General features: G+C 39.2%; 2 protein-coding genes across 2 annotated transcripts; both read left to right on the plus strand.

The window, feature by feature from the left end:
• Positions 1 to 481: 481 nt before the first annotated feature.
• LOC135773250 (protein tyrosine phosphatase domain-containing protein 1) lies at positions 482 to 16,656 on the plus strand. The gene is made up of 11 exons (XM_065282730.1): positions 482 to 1,164; positions 1,904 to 1,984; positions 2,090 to 2,208; positions 12,801 to 12,938; positions 13,235 to 13,800; positions 13,977 to 14,240; positions 14,975 to 15,091; positions 15,604 to 15,705; positions 15,873 to 15,953; positions 16,275 to 16,385; positions 16,513 to 16,656. The coding sequence occupies exons 1-11, from the start codon at positions 986 to 988 to the stop codon at positions 16,630 to 16,632; spliced, it is 1,878 nt and encodes a 625-aa protein (XP_065138802.1). The 5' UTR covers positions 482 to 985; the 3' UTR covers positions 16,633 to 16,656.
• Positions 16,657 to 17,245: 589 nt separating this feature from the next.
• cimap1b (ciliary microtubule associated protein 1B) lies at positions 17,246 to 19,782 on the plus strand. The gene is made up of 7 exons (XM_065283953.1): positions 17,246 to 17,696; positions 18,477 to 18,593; positions 18,676 to 18,879; positions 18,962 to 19,063; positions 19,153 to 19,274; positions 19,362 to 19,502; positions 19,690 to 19,782. The coding sequence occupies exons 1-7, from the start codon at positions 17,636 to 17,638 to the stop codon at positions 19,780 to 19,782; spliced, it is 840 nt and encodes a 279-aa protein (XP_065140025.1). The 5' UTR covers positions 17,246 to 17,635.
• Positions 19,783 to 21,246: the final 1,464 nt, after the last annotated feature.

Below are 21,246 nucleotides of genomic sequence, written 5' to 3' on the forward strand. Positions count from 1 at the left end.
GTGTTTATGACACTTAATAAGGATTAAGTCAATAGCTGGGTCAGCTTTGAAGGAGCCATGTGCCTGCACGCAGCATAGCTATGTTGGATTGATTCTCTATACATCTTTGTCATGTATATAATCCTGAACCATTTTTTTTTGATGAGACTTTATTGGTAAGTCTGAAAAAATTCTTAATAAAACAACCAAAAAAAGAATTGCAGCTCAGAGCCTAAAACTTAAAACCGAGGTTAGCAATTTGAACTATTGAATATTAGCTTCACTGCTTTGTTATTATAAATTCATTATAACTTCAGGTGAACGTGTTAGTAAAAGTTAAATCTCTACCGTGTGTTACTGTAGCTCTGTTGGTAAAATATTGAGTTGCACTGGTTAGATTAAAATAGCAGCTTAAACACTCACCCAGTGTGTTTAAAACCGAGGCGAAGTCTTGTTTTTGAAGCAGTGGTAATAATATGGTTATGGTTAGGTTAAGGGGATCAACCCAAATCGTTGGGTTGTAATGCTGGGTTGTGTAACCCATTGTGAGGTCCAATATAAACATTTGGGATAATTTACCCAAAGACTGTGTTTGTCCCATTTTACCCAACTCTGGGTTGAAAATAAACCAGCATTTTAACAGTAGCAGCTTGTTTCAAAGTCGCTATTTTAAAAGGCCTGTCATTAACCATAGATTTTTAGATTTGATCTAAATTATATAATATTCTGAGCCTAACATTGAAACCGATCAAGGTCCTGGACCTGATTTTTCCCTGCATTCTCAGGAGGGAAATTTTGGTACAATTTGGCCGAATACCATGAGTGTGAGCGTGGCTTGTGTCATTTTGGCTAAAGGCGTATGTATGTGGTAAATTTTGACTGACAGTTTGAATGTAACTCTCTGATCTTTTCCTTTTCCCTTGTTACATCTCACCTATACATACTAAAACCTGAGGCATTAGTGCATATAGATATAGTCATCTGCTGTTAGCTCCTCTCCTCCTCAATGACTCCACAGGTTCCAGTGCCCAGGCCTTCATATTCGAAGGCCAGAGAGAGTCTAGTGAAGGCTGTCCCTCCTAAAATCATCTGTATTCTGGCCTGTGGAGGGAGGGATTGTCAGTATGAAGGTCCAGGATGCTGGAGCTTGCGCCAGCAGGCCATTAAGGGCGTTTTCTCCAGCTGGTGAGGCAAACAATTATGCATTGTTGTTTTGGGGTGGCACAGTGGGTACCTCACAGAGTGAAGGTCCCTAGTTTGAGTCTCGGCTGGGTTCGGGAAGCCTTTCTATGTGGAGTTTGCATGTTCTCCCTGTGTCATACTCCGGTTTCCTTCAACAGTACAAAAATATGCAGGTTAGGTGAATTGGAGATATCAAATTGTCCTTCCTAATGGAATACCCAGTTCCTGCCATGAATATAGCCATACATGCTGAAATGGTTTTAAAGGTGCAGTGTGTAATTTTTAGTAGGATCTCTTGACATAAATGCAAAATATTATACAAAACTATATGATCGGGGTGTATAAAGACCTTTCATAATAAACCGTTATGTTTACCTTAGAATGAGATGTTTTTATCTACATACACCGAGGATCCCCTTACATGGAAGTCGCCATTTTGTGCCGCCATGTTTCTACAGAAGCCCTTAACGGACAAACTTTTTTTACTAAGTTGTCTCCGACGATGACATGTTTGCCCGGTGGCAGCTAACGTAGCTTCTCTTTGCCTTTCAAAAGCGAGGGGTGAGCAGGGGACTGAGCCGTTGGTTGAAATGCGCAACCTCACCACTAGATGCCGCAGAAATTTACACACTGCATCTTTAAGAAATAAACAAGCATAAACCAGTACATAACGTGTAGGGAAGTTTCCATTCTGTTTTTCACTAAACATTCTGCTTGTGTTAATTTTTCACTTTGTATTTAGGGTGACTGATGACATTATCGCGATGGCACGACCTTCTACATACCTCATCAAGAGATACAGCATCATAGAGCAGTTCAAACAGTGAGTTTAGTTTATTAAGAACCTGAATGAGGTGGTTTCTGAATTGCAGATATTTGCACAAATAACCGTTTGTTAATCTGTGATAATGTGTGTATGTACATACAGGCTGAACATTAAATCCATCATTAATATGCAGCTGTGTGGTGAGCACGCTCACTGTGGCCCTCCTCTGGAGACTGACAGCGGCTTCACATATTCACCTCAGATATTCATGGATAACCAAAGTGAGCTTAAACACACATTCAAGTCACCTTTAACTAATAATTTAATTATTATTCCTTTATTTATATGAATTATATATGCTGGTTTTGTCCAATAATTACCCAACCATGGGTTAAAACAACCCAACATTTTCTACAGTGTATGAGGAACTCAGATGCAAAAACCACTAAATGCCACCTTCGTCAAAAATGAGATAATGATATGCTCTGTGCATGTATTATACGTTTATTAAATACTTTCACCTCAAATCTACTCAGTCCCGACCTCAGGCCATTCAGAAATACTGCTTTGTTGGCCGAATCAATTTAAGATGCTAATTTCCAAGATCCAGTGAGTGCTTTATATTTTGTTTGATTTTAAGGTGGAATAATTAGGGGTCAAGCCCAGAATGGGCGAAGACCCCTATTGTATCCGTTAGTTTTCTTTTTCTTTTTCTTAACTATTATTCTTCTTCCTGTTCCATTGCGGTCTATGGCAGCCCATAGAACCGTATGTAGGAAAGTTATGAAATTTGGCACACTGACAGAGGACAGTCTAAATAATATCCATAGCAATTTTGGAGTCTCTATCTCAAACCCGCTAGCTCCACCAACAGTCCAAAGTTGCACTTAAGTTTTTGCTTATAACTTCTGATCCGTAAGTCCTAGAAACGAAATTCTTGTTTCCTCTGATTCCTTGGCTCAAGACGATTCGATTAGACCCTATGACGTTATTTTCCGTCATGAAAATTTTTCCGCCATTTTGAATTATTCGTAAAACCTACTTTTGCGAACTCGTCCTAGAGTTTTTACCCGATTGCCACGAAAATCGGTATGCAGCATCTAGAGACACTCAAGGCAAAAATTTATTAAAAGAATTTCGATAAACCAATCCGTTCTCGTATAGCGCGTCAACGAATTTTACATAGAGCGCAAAAAAACAGAGTTTAGGCTGTATATTCGCCAAACTTAGGCCTATTGACACGACACTTGGTACTTGAGATGCCAGTCAGGAATTGAGGGTGCATGCACAGTTTCGTTGCAGCGCCACCTTGTGGCCAGACGAATGTTCTATATGTGACCAGATGAAGTATCTGTAGGATAATGGGAAGGCACTAGAGGGTGTGGCTTAGAATTGGGAAGTAGATAAAGCAGGGCGGGGGGTGACGAATTGTTTTTGATTGATACATGCAGCGTGCACTAAGTGCAAACAGGTAGCAGCTATTTATGAATGAAGCCGAAGCTTTGTCTCCTGCGTAAAGCACAACATTAAAGTCGGACAAGAGGAGCTAATCACGAGAGTAGTGTGGTGCTCGTGGTCTCAGTCGAACGTGGGGACGTGTTGAGCTTAGCAGCGGGTGCTTTTCCTGCATACTGATGATGATTGTGGTTCTCGGCTGCAAACAGAAACGGTAAGCATCAGTTTATTGACTGTTGCGTGTGAGTTAGGAAGCTCCGTAATCGAGGTCACACCTTAACATCATTATCTTCCTTAGTTTCAGCCTCTCTGTTCTTTAAAAAGGACGCCTAGTAGCCGAGTGAGGCCACAGTACTTTATGCAACGGAGAGTGGGGATCTTTAGCACAAGGTAGCTATTTATTAACGTAATCATGTAGTGAGATTGTTTACTAATGTGGAATGTATGGTGTTATGTGGTTGTGTCTTCCCTGTTTAAATGTGTTAAAGTATTGTGGTGGGTAACTCTAGATTTTATATATTTATGATGTGTGGTATGTTGTAAATGGGGATACTATACAGTGTGAAACACTAATTTTGTAACTTTGGGAAGGACAATATTAATGGAATTAAATGAAATGTGTGCAGTTGCTGCTATATTATGAGTGCTTATAATATGTTTGTGATTTGTTGCAGCAACTTAGCGCTCCTGGGTGAAATTGCCGCTTTTTCCCTATTGCAATTTTACGAATAATATTGTACCTCCAAGATTTATGGTATATGTTCATTTGTTTGTTTATTGTGTTTTACTTTTCTTTGGAAGGGTGGGTTGTTTTGTTTTGAGGGTTGGCAGACTGTATTATGACATTGTGAAGCACTTGCCCATAAGTGAGCCTCAAGTGTATCGTTGGTGTGATTTCACATGTACTATGAAATTTAGAGTTTCTACTGGTGTGCTGTGCTTTTGAGATTGAGGTGGTTACTACACTGTGCCTAGTGTGATAGTGGGGCTTTACGGTTGGTCCGGTGTGTGCCTGGGAATGGTATGGTTTGCCAATTTTTAACCTTGTAATAATATCATTGATGTTAATAAATTGTTTTGTACCCTTTGTATACCAGTCTTGAACATTCTTTTGTTTTGAATTCTTTAAGAAACCTGTGAAGAAAACTGGGTAAGGTTAATAAGCAAAAGTAACTTGGTTACATCTGGCGTAGTCGGCAGCGCGTGCTAAGGCTGGTTACATAGGGTTTTTCTTTCCTTTTATTTTTTTTCTTTCTCTTTTTTTTTGGGGGTGTATTAATTGATTGTTGTTGTACTTGGAGGTACAGGGTTGTTGTTTTGGGGGAAAAAGCGGCAGTTTACCACTGCCAAAGGGAACGTCGCCGGAGATTTGTCAACAAGTGTTTGTTGAAGACTACCCAAGACAATGTCGTCCCCACAAGGTATGACAGAATTACAGGAGCTGATGGATCAAATTCGACAGCTGCAGACGGAAAATGAACAATTGAAAACACAGGGACAAGACAGAAATAGAGGTATTGATGCTGCCACTGTTAATAGTGAGCCTGGTATAACAGCTGCCTCTACCGATTCAGAACAGTCTGTATCTAATAATGCATTGGGGTATACTGTGACTCCTGCACGTTATGTTTATGTTCCGCGAGAGCGTAAATGTTCCAAATTTACGGGTAAACTGTCGGTTGACCTAATCACTTTAGATCAATGGGTCAGTGAGGCCCGTAGATGCCTTGAGGTTAGGCCTATGTCTAACGCTGAACAAGTATTGTTCCTGTATGATCATCTTGAGGGGGGAGCAAAAGCAGAAGTTGAGTTTCATGAAGTTTCAAATAGAGATACCGCTGAGAAGATTTTTAAAATTCTCACTGAAAATTTTAGTTGCTCTCAATCCTATGTGGCTGCACAGTTGTCGTTTTTCCAGCGGCATCAGAAAGAGGGGGAATCCTTACGTGATTTCTCTCATGCTTTAAAGTCGTTAATGGATGCGGTAATAAAAAAGACACCTGGTGGAATTTTAAATCACGACCTGGTGTTACGTGACCAATTTGCTGAGAACGTAAACGATGACATGTTGAGAAGGGAATTAAAAAGAAGGCTCGCGCTTGACCCTCAAATGAGTTTTCTCTCACTCCGTAGCATAGCCATTAAATGGGGGGAGGAGGGAAAACAAGGGATGAGTATGAGACCTAGAGCTTTTTCTTTTGATACTTATGTATCCGAGGGGTGTAGTCGGGGGGCAGATTCTAACGCAATATCTGTAGTCAATACCGAAATGACTGAGTTAAAGGAATGCCTTCGGCGCCAGCAGACCCAATTAGATGCCATTTTGTCACAATTAAATTCATCTCGCCCACAGGGTAACCCAAGGGGTGGAGGGGGCCAGTCTAAACCCTACCGTTTTCAGTCGGATGGGAAGCCGATTTGTATTCGTTGTAATAGGGCAGGCCACATTGCCAGATACTGCCGTATTGACCCAAACTCTGATAATGTTGTAAACCAGGTGGGGCAGAGGGCGGTAGCTCAAAATCAGCTAGTGGAATCATCCGCTTCTCTGCAGTTGCAGGAAAACTAGCGCCCTCTGGTGTGGAGAGCCAAACACCAGGAGGGGCTCAAGTAGGCTCTTGTCACTTAACTGTTGATAGTAAGCCCCATCTCATAGGCCAGTGTCCAGTGGTTCATGTCGCGATGGGGGGAAAAGTAATTGCATGTTTGCTGGACACGGGCTCTATGGTCTCTACAATAACAGAAACATGTTTTTGGGAAAATTTTCAATCATGTGAGGAGTCTCTTAAACCCTGCAGCTGGCTACAGTTACGAGCCGCTAATGGGTATGAAATTCCATACTCAGGTTATCTGGAACTAGATGTGACCGTGTTAGGTAAAACCTCCCCTAGCATGGGTATTTTAGTAGTGCGTGATCCAACTGATCCGTTTACTCAGCAACAGAAGCGGGCAGTCCCCGGGTTATTAGGCATGAACATCATTCAAAGCTTTTATAAAGAATTGTTTGCTGACATGCAGTCAGCCTTAGTCCAGGCCCCTTCTATGTATAAAGCTAACCAGGTTTGGCGACAGGCATTTTCTACATGCCAGTCCCTTGAGAACCTTCATAGTAAAGGGTGTTTAGGGAAGGCTAGAGTTCAGAGTTCTGCAGTACTTATTCCTTCTGGGTCTTTGAAACTCATCCCTATAGTTTGTCCTAGTGCTGCTAACATTTCACTTCATTCTGTGTTATTGGAGCCACCCACAGAAGGAAACCAGTTGCCAGAGGGCATCCTTATCTCTAGGGCCTTACTATCAGTGAAGAGTGGGGTAGTAGAAATCCCAGTTACTAATGTGAGTTTACAAGATGTGTGGCTGCAACCGCACACCAGTTTGGGTATGCTCCATATTGTTCAGGTTATGTCTTCAGGGTGCTCAGTGAATATCGTGGAAGGGTGTAGTGGGGAACAGGTCGCCATAGTCCAGTCAGCAGAGATGAAAGCCACCCCTCCGGTTGATTTTTCTAACATGTCCTGGCCAACTTTATCTGTAGAACAGGAACATCAAGTAAAAATGTTATTACAAAGCCACAGTAATGTTTTTAGTCAGGGAGAGGGTGATATAGGGTGTACCACTTTGGTAGAACACCAGATCCATCTTACCGATAATGTTCCCATTAGGCAGAGATATCGCCGACTGCCCCCTTCCCAGTATGATCAAGTTAAAGCCCATATCCAGCAACTGTTGGAGACAGGAATTGTGCAACCTAGTTCGAGTCCTTATTCATCGCCCATAGTGATCGTGCAAAAGAAAGGGGGAGACCTGAGACTATGTGTTGACTATCGGCTCTTGAACGCAAAGACAAGGAAGGACGCTTATCCCCTTCCTCGCATAGACGAGTCCTTGGATGCATTGACTGGAGCCAAGTGGTTTTCAACTTTGGACCTTGCCAGTGGTTACAATCAAGTGCCAGTGGCAGAAGTGGACAGGGCCAAGACAGCATTTTGTACACCATTCGGACTTTTTGAGTTTAACCGTATGCCGTTTGGCCTTTGTAACTCACCGAGTACGTTCCAGAGGCTGATGGAGAGGATCTTTGGAGATCAAAGCTTTCAATCACTTCTACTGTACTTAGACGATATAATCATCTTTTCAACCTCCTTTGACGAGCACTTGAAGCGCTTGGAACTCGTCTTTAATCGTCTACATAGTAACCACCTTAAGTTAAAGCCATCGAAATGCCAATTTTTTCAAAGAGAAGTAAAATATCTGGGACATGTGGTTTCTGCCTCGGGGGTGGCCACCGACCCGGACAAGGTCAAAGCAGTCGCAGAATGGAGACAGCCAACCACTACCAAGGAATTAAGATCTTTTTTGGGGTTTGCATCGTATTACCGTCGTTTCGTGGAGGGTTTCGCAAAGATGGCGGCCCCCTTGCATAGACTGGTGGCGCAGATAGAGACAAGCTTTAAGTCTAAGTCCCGGGTCAAGGCATTGGGAGATAGCTGGACTGCAGAGTGCCAAGAGAGTTTTCAGATTCTGAAAGCTCACCTGATTAGCGCTCCTGTATTAGCATATGCTGATTTCACAAAACCGTTCGTCTTGGAAGTTGATGCAAGCCATGCTGGACTTGGGGCTGTTTTAGCTCAAGAGCAAGATGGACAGAGGAAGCCCATCGCATTTGCTAGTAGGGGCCTACGACCGACAGAGAGGAATATGTCCAACTATAGCTCCCGTAAACTAGAGCTTCTTGCCCTTAAATGGGCTGTAACTAGCAAGTTTAGAGAGTATCTTCTAGGTGCAAAGTTTGTTGTCTTTACCGACAATAATCCATTGAGTTATTTGCAGACCGCGAAGTTAGGAGCTACAGAACACCGTTGGGCTTCCGAGTTGGCAATGTTTGACTTTGAGGTCAGATACCGCCCAGGTGCGGCGAATAAAAATGTGGATGCACTCTCTAGGCTGCCAGCCCCTGTTTCTATTGATACTGTGGCCCCAGGATTGGAGGTCCCTGCAGCCACCTCAAGGGTTAGCGACGGTAAGACCCAAACCCTATGCCAAGAAACAAATGCCTTACCAATCCGACAGAAGGCTGATTTGCAAGCCCTACAGATGGAGGACTCTGCTATTGGACCATTTATTCATTTTTGGAAACAAGGAGCGGTTCCAACAAAATCAGAACGGGTGTCATTACCGCAAGAGGCTCAGAAACTGCTTAAACACTGGCAGCGGATACGGTGTCAAGATGGAGTGTTGTACCGTAGTATTCGGCTGCCAGGGGACAGTAGAGCGACATTTCAGATTATCTTACCGCAGTGTCTAAGACAGGAAGTCTTGAGAGGCCTTCACGATGACCATGGACACCAAGGAATAGAACGTACAACTCGCCTCATTAGAGAAAGATGTTTTTGGCCTGGTATGTCCCGAGAGATTGAGAAGTATTGTCAAGAGTGTGGTCGTTGCATCGTGGCAAAAGCTGTCCGTCCACAGGTGAGAACTTTCCCGGGGAATCTGACTGCTTCGAGACCTCTGGAAATTGTAGCTATCGATTTCACCACGTTAGAGAAATCAACGGATGGGCGGGAACATGTCCTGATTGCGACAGACGTATTCTCAAAGTTCACGCAGGCATACCCGGCCCGTGACCAGAAGGCTAGCACAGTAGCTAAACTACTCACAGAGGGTTGGTTCTATCGTTATGGAGTGCCTAAACGACTTCATAGTGATCAGGGTAGAAGCTTCGAAGGAGATCTTATGAAACAGCTGTGTCAGTTGTACAATATTGCTAAGAGTAGAACAACACCGTATCATCCGGAGGGCAATGGGCAGTGCGAGAGATTTAATCGGACATTATTTGACCTGCTCCGCTCGTTGCCCCCAGATCAGAAGCGTAAATGGCCCCAAGCCCTCCCCCATATCCTCTTTGCTTACAATACCACTCAGCATGCATCAACGGGCTATTCGCCCTTCGAACTAATGTTTGGGCAGAAAGCATATTTGCCAGTGGATTTTCTGTTGGGCAGTGTTGAGGAGGAGGTGGGCCCTGGGCAACCTCATGATTGGATGATACAACATCAGCACAATCTTAGGGTCATTCACACACATGCACGGGACCGACTAACTCTTTCAGCAGAGCGTCGAAACCAGCAGGTCACACCGTCAGCGAACAAACCACTTGCCCCTGGTACATTGGTTCATAGGAGGAGTCACCCCTTGGGCCGCCACAAGATACAGGATTTTTGGGATGATACCATATACAGAGTACAAGAGGCTTTAGATCAGGAGGGGAGAGTATACAAGATCTGCCCATTGGAAGGGACAGGGCTGGAAAAGAACATTCATCGATCTGAGCTCCGAGTTATCCCAACCACTGTACAGGCAAGCTCGAACCCCTCAGCAATGCCCCATGGAGTACAAGACCAGAACATTTATCGATCTGAGCGTCCAGCTATTCCAACTAACGTACAGGCAAGCCTGAACCCCTTTGCAATGCCCCATGGAGTACGAGATCATCGCGACCTGGAAAAGTTTGCAATCAGTAGTTTGCGGTCAGCAGAGGATAGCGACGTTGAGGATGAAATTGTGTTGATGGAACCTGTGACTAACATTGAGAATAACAGAGATATACTCTTTGAGCATCGTTTAAATCCATCCAGCCCCTCGGGGCCAACGGTAATTGTGAGCAATGAGACAGAGGATCAGACGAGTCTTGAGACGGAGCAAAGTCCCCCCATAAACTCTGACACTGTAGTAAGACGCTCCGCAAGGGCTATAGCCGGTCAACATAGTAACCCATTCCACCTGCCTAGAAATGCCTTTGGCAACATAGGTCAAACTAATTCAATTGAGGGTAGACTTTCAACCCCTGTCCCCTTGTTAGTAACTTTTAGACCATGGGTATAACTAGAATGGGGCTATCCGCACCGGGACGGTGAGCTTTTAAAGCTGGGGTGGATGTGACCAGATGAAGTATCTGTAGGATAATGGGAAGGCACTAGAGGGTGTGGCTTAGAATTGGGAAGTAGATAAAGCAGGGCGGGGGGTGACGAATTGTTTTTGATTGATACATGCAGCGTGCACTAAGTGCAAACAGGTAGCAGCTATTTATGAATGAAGCCGAAGCTTTGTCTCCTGCGTAAAGCACAACATTAAAGTCGGACAAGAGGAGCTAATCACGAGAGTAGTGTGGTGCTCGTGGTCTCAGTCGAACGTGGGGACGTGTTGAGCTTAGCAGCGGGTGCTTTTCCTGCATACTGATGATGATTGTGGTTCTCGGCTGCAAACAGAAACGGTAAGCATCAGTTTATTGACTGTTGCGTGTGAGTTAGGAAGCTCCGTAATCGAGGTCACACCTTAACATCATTATCTTCCTTAGTTTCAGCCTCTCTGTTCTTTAAAAAGGACGCCTAGTAGCCGAGTGAGGCCACAGTACTTTATGCAACGGAGAGTGGGGATCTTTAGCACAAGGTAGCTATTTATTAACGTAATCATGTAGTGAGATTGTTTACTAATGTGGAATGTATGGTGTTATGTGGTTGTGTCTTCCCTGTTTAAATGTGTTAAAGTATTGTGGTGGGTAACTCTAGATTTTATATATTTATGATGTGTGGTATGTTGTAAATGGGGATACTATACAGTGTGAAACACTAATTTTGTAACTTTGGGAAGGACAATATTAATGGAATTAAATGAAATGTGTGCAGTTGCTGCTATATTATGAGTGCTTATAATATGTTTGTGATTTGTTGCAGCAACTTAGCGCTCCTGGGTGAAATTGCCGCTTTTTCCCTATTGCAATTTTACGAATAATATTGTACCTCCAAGATTTATGGTATATGTTCATTTGTTTGTTTATTGTGTTTTACTTTTCTTTGGAAGGGTGGGTTGTTTTGTTTTGAGGGTTGGCAGACTGTATTATGACATTGTGAAGCACTTGCCCATAAGTGAGCCTCAAGTGTATCGTTGGTGTGATTTCACATGTACTATGAAATTTAGAGTTTCTACTGGTGTGCTGTGCTTTTGAGATTGAGGTGGTTACTACACTGTGCCTAGTGTGATAGTGGGGCTTTACGGTTGGTCCGGTGTGTGCCTGGGAATGGTATGGTTTGCCAATTTTTAACCTTGTAATAATATCATTGATGTTAATAAATTGTTTTGTACCCTTTGTATACCAGTCTTGAACATTCTTTTGTTTTGAATTCTTTAAGAAACCTGTGAAGAAAACTGGGTAAGGTTAATAAGCAAAAGTAACTTGGTTACATATACGCCTATAACTTTGACTGCGATAAAAGTATTTTCACGGGACTTGATTTTTTGGAGTCCTGAGTAGTCGCCGAGTCCAACGATACCAAACATGCCAGGATTCGTCATACGGTTAACCCTGCGCAGCAAAATAGCACTTAAAAAACACGCGCGAATATCTCGGCGAGCGTTATTCCGATCGATTCGAAAACACCATAGGAAGAACACTGCGTTACCTTCTGAAAAAAAAGTTCTATTGGCGTTATATTAAAATTTTTATCAGAAATGGCCGAAAAATGCAAAAAACGAAAAATGACCTTTAAATTTTGCATTTTTTACACATAAATGGTTATAACTTCGCAACGAAAAGAGATTTTTTCACCAGATTTGATACGCTGATGTACGACCACAGTCTGAGGCTACACAAAAAAAATTTATGCTTGCACCACTAGTTGGCCTTATAATTGAACAAAACCTTTGAAATCAAGCCACCCTATGGTCATACAACTGTTTCTTCACTAAACTAGAGTGTATAGTCATAAAACTAGCTAGATGTAACACAGTTATGACCTGAGGTTGCATGCACAATTTTGTCATTGCGCCACCTACTGGTTTTGAGATAGAAATATGGCATTTTTTGCCTAAAACTACTGCAACAACACATCTAAAACCATGAGTCATCATGGATTATTCCTTTCATGGCTTTTACTATAATCACTGGTGGTTGCCAATTCACTCCCTAGCAACCAATGAGAATACCTTATCAACCGTTTTTGCAAGAGCTATATCTCTGCGTCAGAACATCGTAGAGACACGGGGGTGAGCTCTTTTGACTCATTAACACCACTGTAACATTTTGTGAGCTGAGTATTGCCACTGCAAGCACCACTCATTTTTACGTCAGTGTTCTAGTTATCAATGCTCGGCGAAAGAGAGGGAGAGATTTCACTAAATGAGAACAGCTTTTTTGCTGATAACTGTTATATTGTTTTGTCTGAAGTCAAGAGATTTTCCTAGGTACTTTAAACTGCTCATCCGAAGTCAACTTTACTTTCTGCTGTGCCCTTTTTGGCTTGACCCGGTGATTGCTGCTTGCAGCTATATTTTCCAATTGTTTTCCTTCTAAAATGAAAATAATATTTAAATAAATATTTAAATAAAATTATCTATTATCTAATTATGTTTTTCTCTCAAGCAGTTTACTTCTATAATTTTGGGATGTCTGATTATGGGGTGTCGTCTCTGGAGGGGATTTTGGATGCTGTGAAGGTTTTGGCTTTCTCTGTGAAGGAAGGGAAAGTGGCTGTACACTGCCATGCTGGTTTGGGTAGGACAGGCAAGTTCAACATCATTGCTTTCAGTCTGTATTACACTGCAGAAATGATTTTTAAGAAAAAAAATTCTTAATATTTTTGTCTTGTTTTCAGTAAAAATATCTAAAACTTATTAAATTAAGATGCTTTTTCTTGATGAGCAAAACGACCCAAGAAAATAAGTCTAGTTTTTAGACCAAAAATATCAAATTTAAGTGATTGTGTGCATAAAACAAGCAAAAAAAAAATCTGCCAAAAAAAAAAATCTGCTATTTTTTTGCAGTGTATATTTAAATCATACATGCTGACATCCATACAGGTGTTCTGATTGCATGCTATCTGATCTACACCTGTCGAATCAACGCGAGTGAAGCCGTCCACTATGTCCGGATCAAGCGTCCCCATTCGATCCAGACCCGCGGCCAGATCAGTTTAGTGTTTGATTTTGCCCGGCTTGTGGGTTCTCAGTTAACTCAGTTCCCATGTTTGAACATGCGTCATGGATCCACCTTCAGTCTTCATCAGTACCTCCTGCGTCAGGCTTTTCTGCTGCACGGGGAAGAGGCTCGAACCCTTGCCCACACACCCAAGATCCTTCACGTGATCTGCAGTATGCTAATCGCTTTAACCCAAGGGTCACCTAATCCACCTGAGGTCCAGAGAGAATTGGAACAGAGGGCGGCCATTTTGGCTCTAAGGAAGGCCGTGAGGGATACACTTTCAAAAAGGAACCTGAATGCTTTAAGGGACAGAAGAGATTCCTGCAGAAAGATCTCCTGTAAGTCCTGGGATGAGCCATTTGGGTTCTTGGAAAGGAAAAGGGAAATCCTATTAAACAAGCGAAGCTACAGCGAATCAGATCTCAGCAAAATTATCATCACTGAGGTGAGAGTCAATGAAAGTTGTTAATCGCAAACACTATGATTATGATTTGATTATACACAATGTAAAACCTAGAAATAAAGCTTTTTGGTCCTTTTGTCTTCTAGTACTACTAAAACTGAATAAATAAAAAAATAAACCGTCTAAAATGACATTGAACGTATTCTTTTGTTTGCAAGGACTTTAAACAATATTCAGCTCAATCTGATGGACACCCAAAAGTCTGCAATGGAGAAATCTGTCAATCAAGAGATCAGAAAATGACAAACTCAGAGCATTACGCCAACACTGATGTCCTGATAACACACCAGTATAATGGACTGAATGATAAACACAACCCTATTCCACAATCAGCTCCTAATCTGTGTAAAGGCATTGGGAACAAGACAAAATGTACAACCAAGAAACATCAGGTCTTCATAAAGTTCAGCTCAAACATCGAGGTATATAAATCCATACGGCAAAAAAAAATATATTTTCAAATAAAATTTTAAATATATTTATTTTGAATATATTTCACAATATACAAAAATGACCAAAATATATGTGCTGAAATATAGTTAAAAAATATGTTAACAAAAATGTATTTTTTGGCAATTTGTTGTATATTTTTAAATATATTTTAAAATAAATACGTTTAAAGCATTTATATTCACGTTGCATTGGAAATAGAACTTTGCATGTTACAAACATGTAAACATAACAGGTTTGAAAAGGTTAAAATTATATATATTTTTATCTGCAGAATACTTATGATTTTATATTTTATACATACTTACATTTTAAAACTTTTATACTTTGGCCAGGTAAAAATATATATTTTTTGCAAATCAGAAATTAATTTGTTGCCCCTGAAATTAATTTTGAAATATATTTTAATGCATGAATTTTAAAACTTTCAATATTTTCAATAATTTTAATATTTTCAAATTAAAAAATATGTTTAATAAAGCTTTACTCTCTACAAAATGTATTTAGCATATATTTAAAACATATTTTTGACCAGAGAAATAAATTTTTTGCTGTATGGGAACAAAGTGGTTTATGACGTGACGTCCATCATGTATTAGCTTAACACAGCTCAGTAGCTAAAGAGTTAACTAAACAATATCTTATTTAATACATCTTACTTATTTTAAATTACATTAAACCATAAACTTTTAACCTTTTCTTAAAGCTTCAGGGAACCCATGGTACATCAGAGCAAGCGTCACAATCAAAAGCTGTCGCTCAGGCAATGGCACAACAGCGCCCTCTATCGGACAGAGAATTAAAAAGGGCAGAAGTTTTGCAGGTAAAGCATAAAAACTTGATTTAGCCAAGACCTTTAAATCCTTGAAGAAACATTATCATTAAATTGAATTCAATTTTAGATTTCTATATTACATTTTTTATTTATTTACAACCAACATACGTTAAACGTTAAGAAACACATATTTCTCAAGATCTTTGATTTAAAGGTGTTCGTTTAAGTGTTACTTTTGTTGACAAAAACATAATTTAGCCAACATATTAATTGACATAATAGGAAAACTACACTTTTATTAAAAATATACAGCTTTGAAATTAATTTTCTTGGAATGAATAATGAAGAAAAAGCAGTAGGAGCCCAGAATAGATATGAAATGTTTAATATTGTTTAAAAATCAACTCAGTGTGAGAACTCAAAAAAAAAGTTTACTATTACTCTAAAATGTTCTGTAGCCTACATATCTCAACATTTTTTTTTCCAAAGGGCCAGATAGTCATCAAAGATATGATAGTTTTATTAAATAAGATTTTAAACTGTTTTTAATTGCTCTCCAGGATGAGCTCAACTCAAATGAATGCGGCTGGGCATTGTTGGTCCTGGAGGAGAATCCAAATGTTTTGAGCACACTGTTATGGAGCTGGCTGGATAAACTAAAGGTCAGAAGTCACAGTATGTTCATTTTAACACGAAATATATACGATTTCAGCTTCAGACCCATCACAGAGACAGATTTGACAGTAGCCGCTTTATGATGCACTTTATGTGTTTCTCCATCCCAAGTATACAAAACAGCTAATATTTTAATAAAAGTTTGTCATGACAGGACCCCATTCTGAATAAAGATGGCACAGAGCAGCTGACCTCATCCTGGCCTGCACAAAACCCACTGACCGTACTGCACAAAGTGAGAGTCGGGCTTGACCTTATAGCCTACCTTATAAAACACCAGCAACAACCAAGTTGAATAAATGTCACTTTTACATAAAGCAAAATTAAGCAAAATTATGCAATGTGTGAAATTCTCATATAACGTTTATATTCACAAGAAGAAGTTACTAGTCAAAGCTGTTTAACCAGTCATAAAATTACGTATGCATTTGAACTCCTCTGCCTGTGTGCATGTATTATGTATCATATTGCCATTATGTGCATGTCAAATGATATGAAAAGATATATTTCTCATATTACAGAACTCTCTCTAGATGTGTGTGTGTTTTTGTTCTAGGCCGAGCGACACACTATCTGCTGTTTGCTGCTCTGTGTGGGTCACGTTGTGGCCCTATGTCCAAAGTTTGAACATATTATACTGCAGAGACTCATTCGCGCTTTAACAAGAGTAAGTGTGTGTGCTACTTTACATAACTAAATCTAACTAAGTGAATCACAACTAATCACAAGTTTTGAAATTGCACTCAAGGTACAGAATAATAAATAACCCTATTCTATGCTTTACTTTGTGACAGCGCCTTCCAGAGGAAATCGAGAGAAACAACATCTTGTTACAGGTCCTCAGAGCTTCAATGAAAGAGCTGTACCTGCACAAGCACCATCCAAATAATAGCATCAAAGTGCTAAGAGCATGACAACTAATAAAGAAATATGTATTAAAAAACATTAACTGCTTGACTGATCAGTTAACTCAGTGGTACTCTTTAAAATTAAAAGGCCCATATGGCATGAAAATACATTTTCCTGTCCAAAATATAAAAGTTTGTATAAAATGTATAAAGTATAAGTATAATATAAAATTCTAAGTATATATTTGCAGTTGAAAATATAATTTTAATCTTATATTATGTTTACAGTTTTGTAACATAAAAAGTTTTTCTTCCAATGCAATGTGAATGCTTTAAAACATTTTTAAAATATATTTTAAAATATATTTCAGTACAAATTATATTTATGGTCATTTTTTGTATATTTTGAAATATATTTAAAATGATATTTGAATATATATTTTTTACATGTTTTTTTTTTTTTTAGTTCCATAAAGGAAGAGGACCAATGTGAAATTTTGACCAAATGATTTTCAGGAGAACTAAATCTTATTATTTTACCGGCATTGCTGTGAAGAAACATTTACTTTTTTTTATTGTTTTTCAGCTGTAAACTAACATGTATGTCTTAAACATGATTTTCACAGAGAAAGCACTTTTATTTGTTTAATAATTAATATACACGAGTGTTTCATTAAGACACAGACAGCATTGAGCAGTCACTCGTAAACTTCTCTCCTTAGGAATGTCAATCAAACAGACATCAATGAGCGTCACCATGGCAACGCGTCATAGCGATGAAACGGAAAACAATCAAAAATCATCATAACCAATCTTCAGCTGCGACCCGCGATTCATTTTAACTTGACATATACGAGTTTTCTTCCTATACAGTTAGTCAAAATCGCAAAAACGTTGTATATTGTTGTTTGAAAAGAAATATTGGCGCATCTGACTGGATAAACGAGTGAAATAACTTTGTGACCTCCTGCAGATGTTTGTTTGTACAAAATAGTATAATATTAAAATGTATCGATGGATGTATTAAGAGATGATATGGTATTAATATTAAGGCGTTTTTAAGCGACTAATGCAAACTTCACCTGAAGAAAAAGGTCTATCAAACTCGGTTAGTTTATATCTGGCATACGGTAAGTCAATGTATTACTTTTTTATGCATTTCTTACACAAATACAAATTATGCAATTACATCATTTGAATGTTTTATTAAAATCAATTACAGTTAAACGCAAATTACATTAGTTGCCTACACTAACAAAAAAGTTATGGTTTGATGTATAGGCTAAGATCCTTTATTCAAATTAAACATGGTTTTATCATAGTAAAAATGTAGCCTAGTAACCGTTTGTAAAATGGTTGGTACTTTACAATAAGGTTCATTAGTTAACATTAGTATTAGTTAACATTAACTAATAATGAACTGCACATATACAGCATTTAATAATCTTTGTTTATGTGAATTTCAACAATTACTACTTTATTAAAATCTTGTTAACATTAACATACTGTGAACTAACATAAACAAATAATTAAAAGCTTTATTTCTATTAACTAACATTAACAACTATTAATAAATTCTGTAATAAATGTGTTGCTCATGGTTTGTTCATGTTAGTTAATACATTAACTAATGTTAACTAATGAACCTTGTTTTATTATATTATTTAAAACTAATAATAATATCTTAACCATGTTTTTTCATATTGATAAACATTGTAAAACCATGGGTAAATTACACTACTGTATGGTTACTGTAGCAGTAGTTAATTTGTAGTAACCATAGCAACCATGGTGGTACATTGCAATGCGTGAAAGATATGGTTTAAAGTGACTGCTTACATTATTACATTATTTTGCATTTGATCTGCAACAGGTATAATTTGAATAATTCAAAACCATTGTTTATACAGAGGTCATGTCACCTGCTGAAGTATGGGTGGGATCTTGGAGGCCCCACAGGCCAAGGGGACCCATTGCTGCTATGTATAACAGTCCAGGGCCAACCTATGCTCTCCCAGGAGCAACAGGTACACACACATACACGCCCAACTTGCTATAATCCACTTATAAAATAACATGAATGTGAAGTTTGTTTTACACCTTACACAGGAATGAATAACCATGATCCACGGATGCTGAAAGGCCCAGCGTTTAGCTTCGGCGCCCGCCATCATGACTTCCAGTCCAGCTGTTCCCCGGGGCCCGGATATCTCGTTCCTTCCAACATCACCAGGATGGGTCGAGACGGAACCCCTGCTTACTCGGTGTACGGCCGGCGCAAGGACATCCAGCCCTTTCAAACCCCTGGACCAGGTCTTTCACACTAAAAACACACCTGCTGATATGTATGTTGTCGTAGTGTGTTGCTAAAGTCAAAGCTGTTTTACCTTTTCAGGCAGTTACTCTCTTGAAAACGCAACAAAGAAAATCTTTCACTCTCCTCCTGCTTTTTCACTGTCTGCAAGGACTAAATTGTTTCGCAGTGACCAGACACCAGGTATACGGCATACGTCTCCATACAGTAGAAAGACTAATTGAGTGTTTCAGGTATACCCAAAACTAGCTGACTCATTATGTTATTCTCAGGACCGGCCGCTTACATGCTTCCCCCAGTGTTAGGGGCAAAAGTTGTGAATAAATCAGCCGCCCCAAACATTTCCCTCAGCGGCCGTAGCACTGTCGGCAGTTTCCACGAGGACCTACGAAAGGTGCGGCCATATCAACGCAATGCAAGTAGAGATTTACAATGTACTGTGCAAAAATTAAATTTAATGCTTTTTTGTCTCTCTGTTTAGACTCCAGGTCCTGGGACGTACCAAGTTGTGGACGCCTCTATATACAAACACAAGGCCCCTCAGTTCAGTATGACGGGACGTAACCTCATGCCTGGAGACAACACCAAAAAACCAGGACCTGGAGCCCACCATCCAGAAAATGTCTGTGTTATACAAAAAACTCACACATGTGCACTTTAGTGTTACTCAAATTTTTACTGTGGGTTGTGGGTTTGATTCCTAGGGATACACACTGTATATGTTGACTGTACTTTTGATAACTGCATATATGTAAACACAACTAAAATTTGTCACTAAACTAAATCTCTCTATGTCTCTCTCCCCATAGGTCACTTTCGCAGCAACCAAAGCTCCCAGTTTCTCCTTTGGAATTCGTCATTCCGAGTACATCGCTCCTATAATTGTAGATGGTACTGACTAACTGGGTCATTTCTGTTCTAATAAACTGTTGTCCAGCAATGTACATGTCGCATCGGTTCTTTATTACTAATACATTGAATGGCACTGTTATAAAAGTCATAAATGTAATCATAGTAACAAAACATAAACCTTCTGAGCTGCCTAAATAGACAGCATATTTTATTTAAATTGAGAAATACATTACAGTACATTAATAGTGCAGACTAAGGGGCGTGTACACCAAAGCTTTTAAACGCGGCTGAAAATGCCAGGCAGATGCCGGCTGTGCACATTGGTTGCTGTCGTTTAATGATGCGCCGGTTGGTTGTTGTGATATTTGTCCCAGCCCTCCTTCATTACGATTGGACTGCCGAGTGAGAAGTGACATTGAAAAAGCTGAGTTTCACCCAAAGTTGAAAATTTTTCAACTCTCAGTGTGAAAAAAAAAACGCTGAGTGCCGGCACTTAGTGCGGACAAAACCTGCCAGCTGCTGCCATTGTTGAAAAACGCTACGCTTCCATTGAAAAAAATTGGTAATCACCTTGGTGTGCATGCCCCCTAACCATCAGAAATGTTTATTACACTGATATTTTTTAAAACAGACATATTGATTTCCTAAAATGTCAAATAATGGTCACTAGATGTCACTGGGGTAGCATCCTTTCAAAAAATACACTTTCACACCTAAAGAGTTTATATTACATCAAAATTACACATTGGTACTAAATGGTACCTATGGTACATATTAGGAACTTTTTAAAAGGTAGGCTACTGCCCCAGTGACAGCTTGGGACCAATTTTTGATTATTTTTTCTGACAGTGACAGTCAAATCACAAAGGTTTGTTAATTGATTCATGTCATTCATACTGTACACTGCTGAAATAAATCAACATTAGACTTGTCTGAAAGTGGGATGTAAAATTATATTCAGTATACATAAAACAGTCATAACATCTTATGCAATTTTGCTTGTTGGGTAAATTTATCTTAAATGTTTTTGAGATATTCTAGTTACATATAAAACTTTGCATTGTGATACCTTGCATTTTATTCCTTCTTTAACACTGCAAAAAATGATTTTCAAGAAAAAAAATCTTATTATTTTTGTCCTGTTTTCAGTAAAAATATCTAAAAATTCTTCAATTAAGATGCTTTTTCTTAATGAGAAAACGACCCTAAACGAAGAAAATAAGTCTAGTTTTTAGACCAATAATATCAAATTTAAGTGATTTTGTGCACAAAACAAGCAAAAAAATCTGCCAATGGGGTAAGCAATTTTTTCTTATGACAATACAAGAAAAAAATACTAAGATTTTTTTCTTGAAAATAATTTTTTTGCAGTGAATTAAAATCACATTAGATTTTTTTTTCTTACTTAGTATTTTTGTCTTTTTTTTCAGTACAAATATCTTAAAATTCTTAAATCAATATCAAAAATAAAAAATAAGTCTAGATTTTAAACAAAAAAATATAAAATTTAAGTG

This window comes from Paramisgurnus dabryanus, chromosome 9 (genome assembly GCF_030506205.2).
Source record: "Paramisgurnus dabryanus chromosome 9, PD_genome_1.1, whole genome shotgun sequence".
NCBI classification, from domain to species: domain Eukaryota; kingdom Metazoa; phylum Chordata; class Actinopteri; order Cypriniformes; family Cobitidae; genus Paramisgurnus; species Paramisgurnus dabryanus.

Coding starts and splice junctions, on each gene's coding strand:
- LOC135773250 (XM_065282730.1), top strand. CDS start 986: ATGACTCCACAGGTTCCAGTGCCCAGGCCTTCATATTCGAAGGCCAGA. Junction 1,165..1,903: donor AAGGGCGTTTTCTCCAGCTG/GTGAGGCAAACA, acceptor CTTTGTATTTAG/GGTGACTGATGACATTATCG. Junction 15,706..15,872: donor GCTGGCTGGATAAACTAAAG/GTCAGAAGTCAC, acceptor TTGTCATGACAG/GACCCCATTCTGAATAAAGA.
- cimap1b (XM_065283953.1), top strand. CDS start 17,636: ATGCAAACTTCACCTGAAGAAAAAGGTCTATCAAACTCGGTTAGTTTA. Junction 18,594..18,675: donor TGCTCTCCCAGGAGCAACAG/GTACACACACAT, acceptor CACCTTACACAG/GAATGAATAACCATGATCCA. Junction 19,503..19,689: donor GAGCCCACCATCCAGAAAAT/GTCTGTGTTATA, acceptor CTCTCCCCATAG/GTCACTTTCGCAGCAACCAA.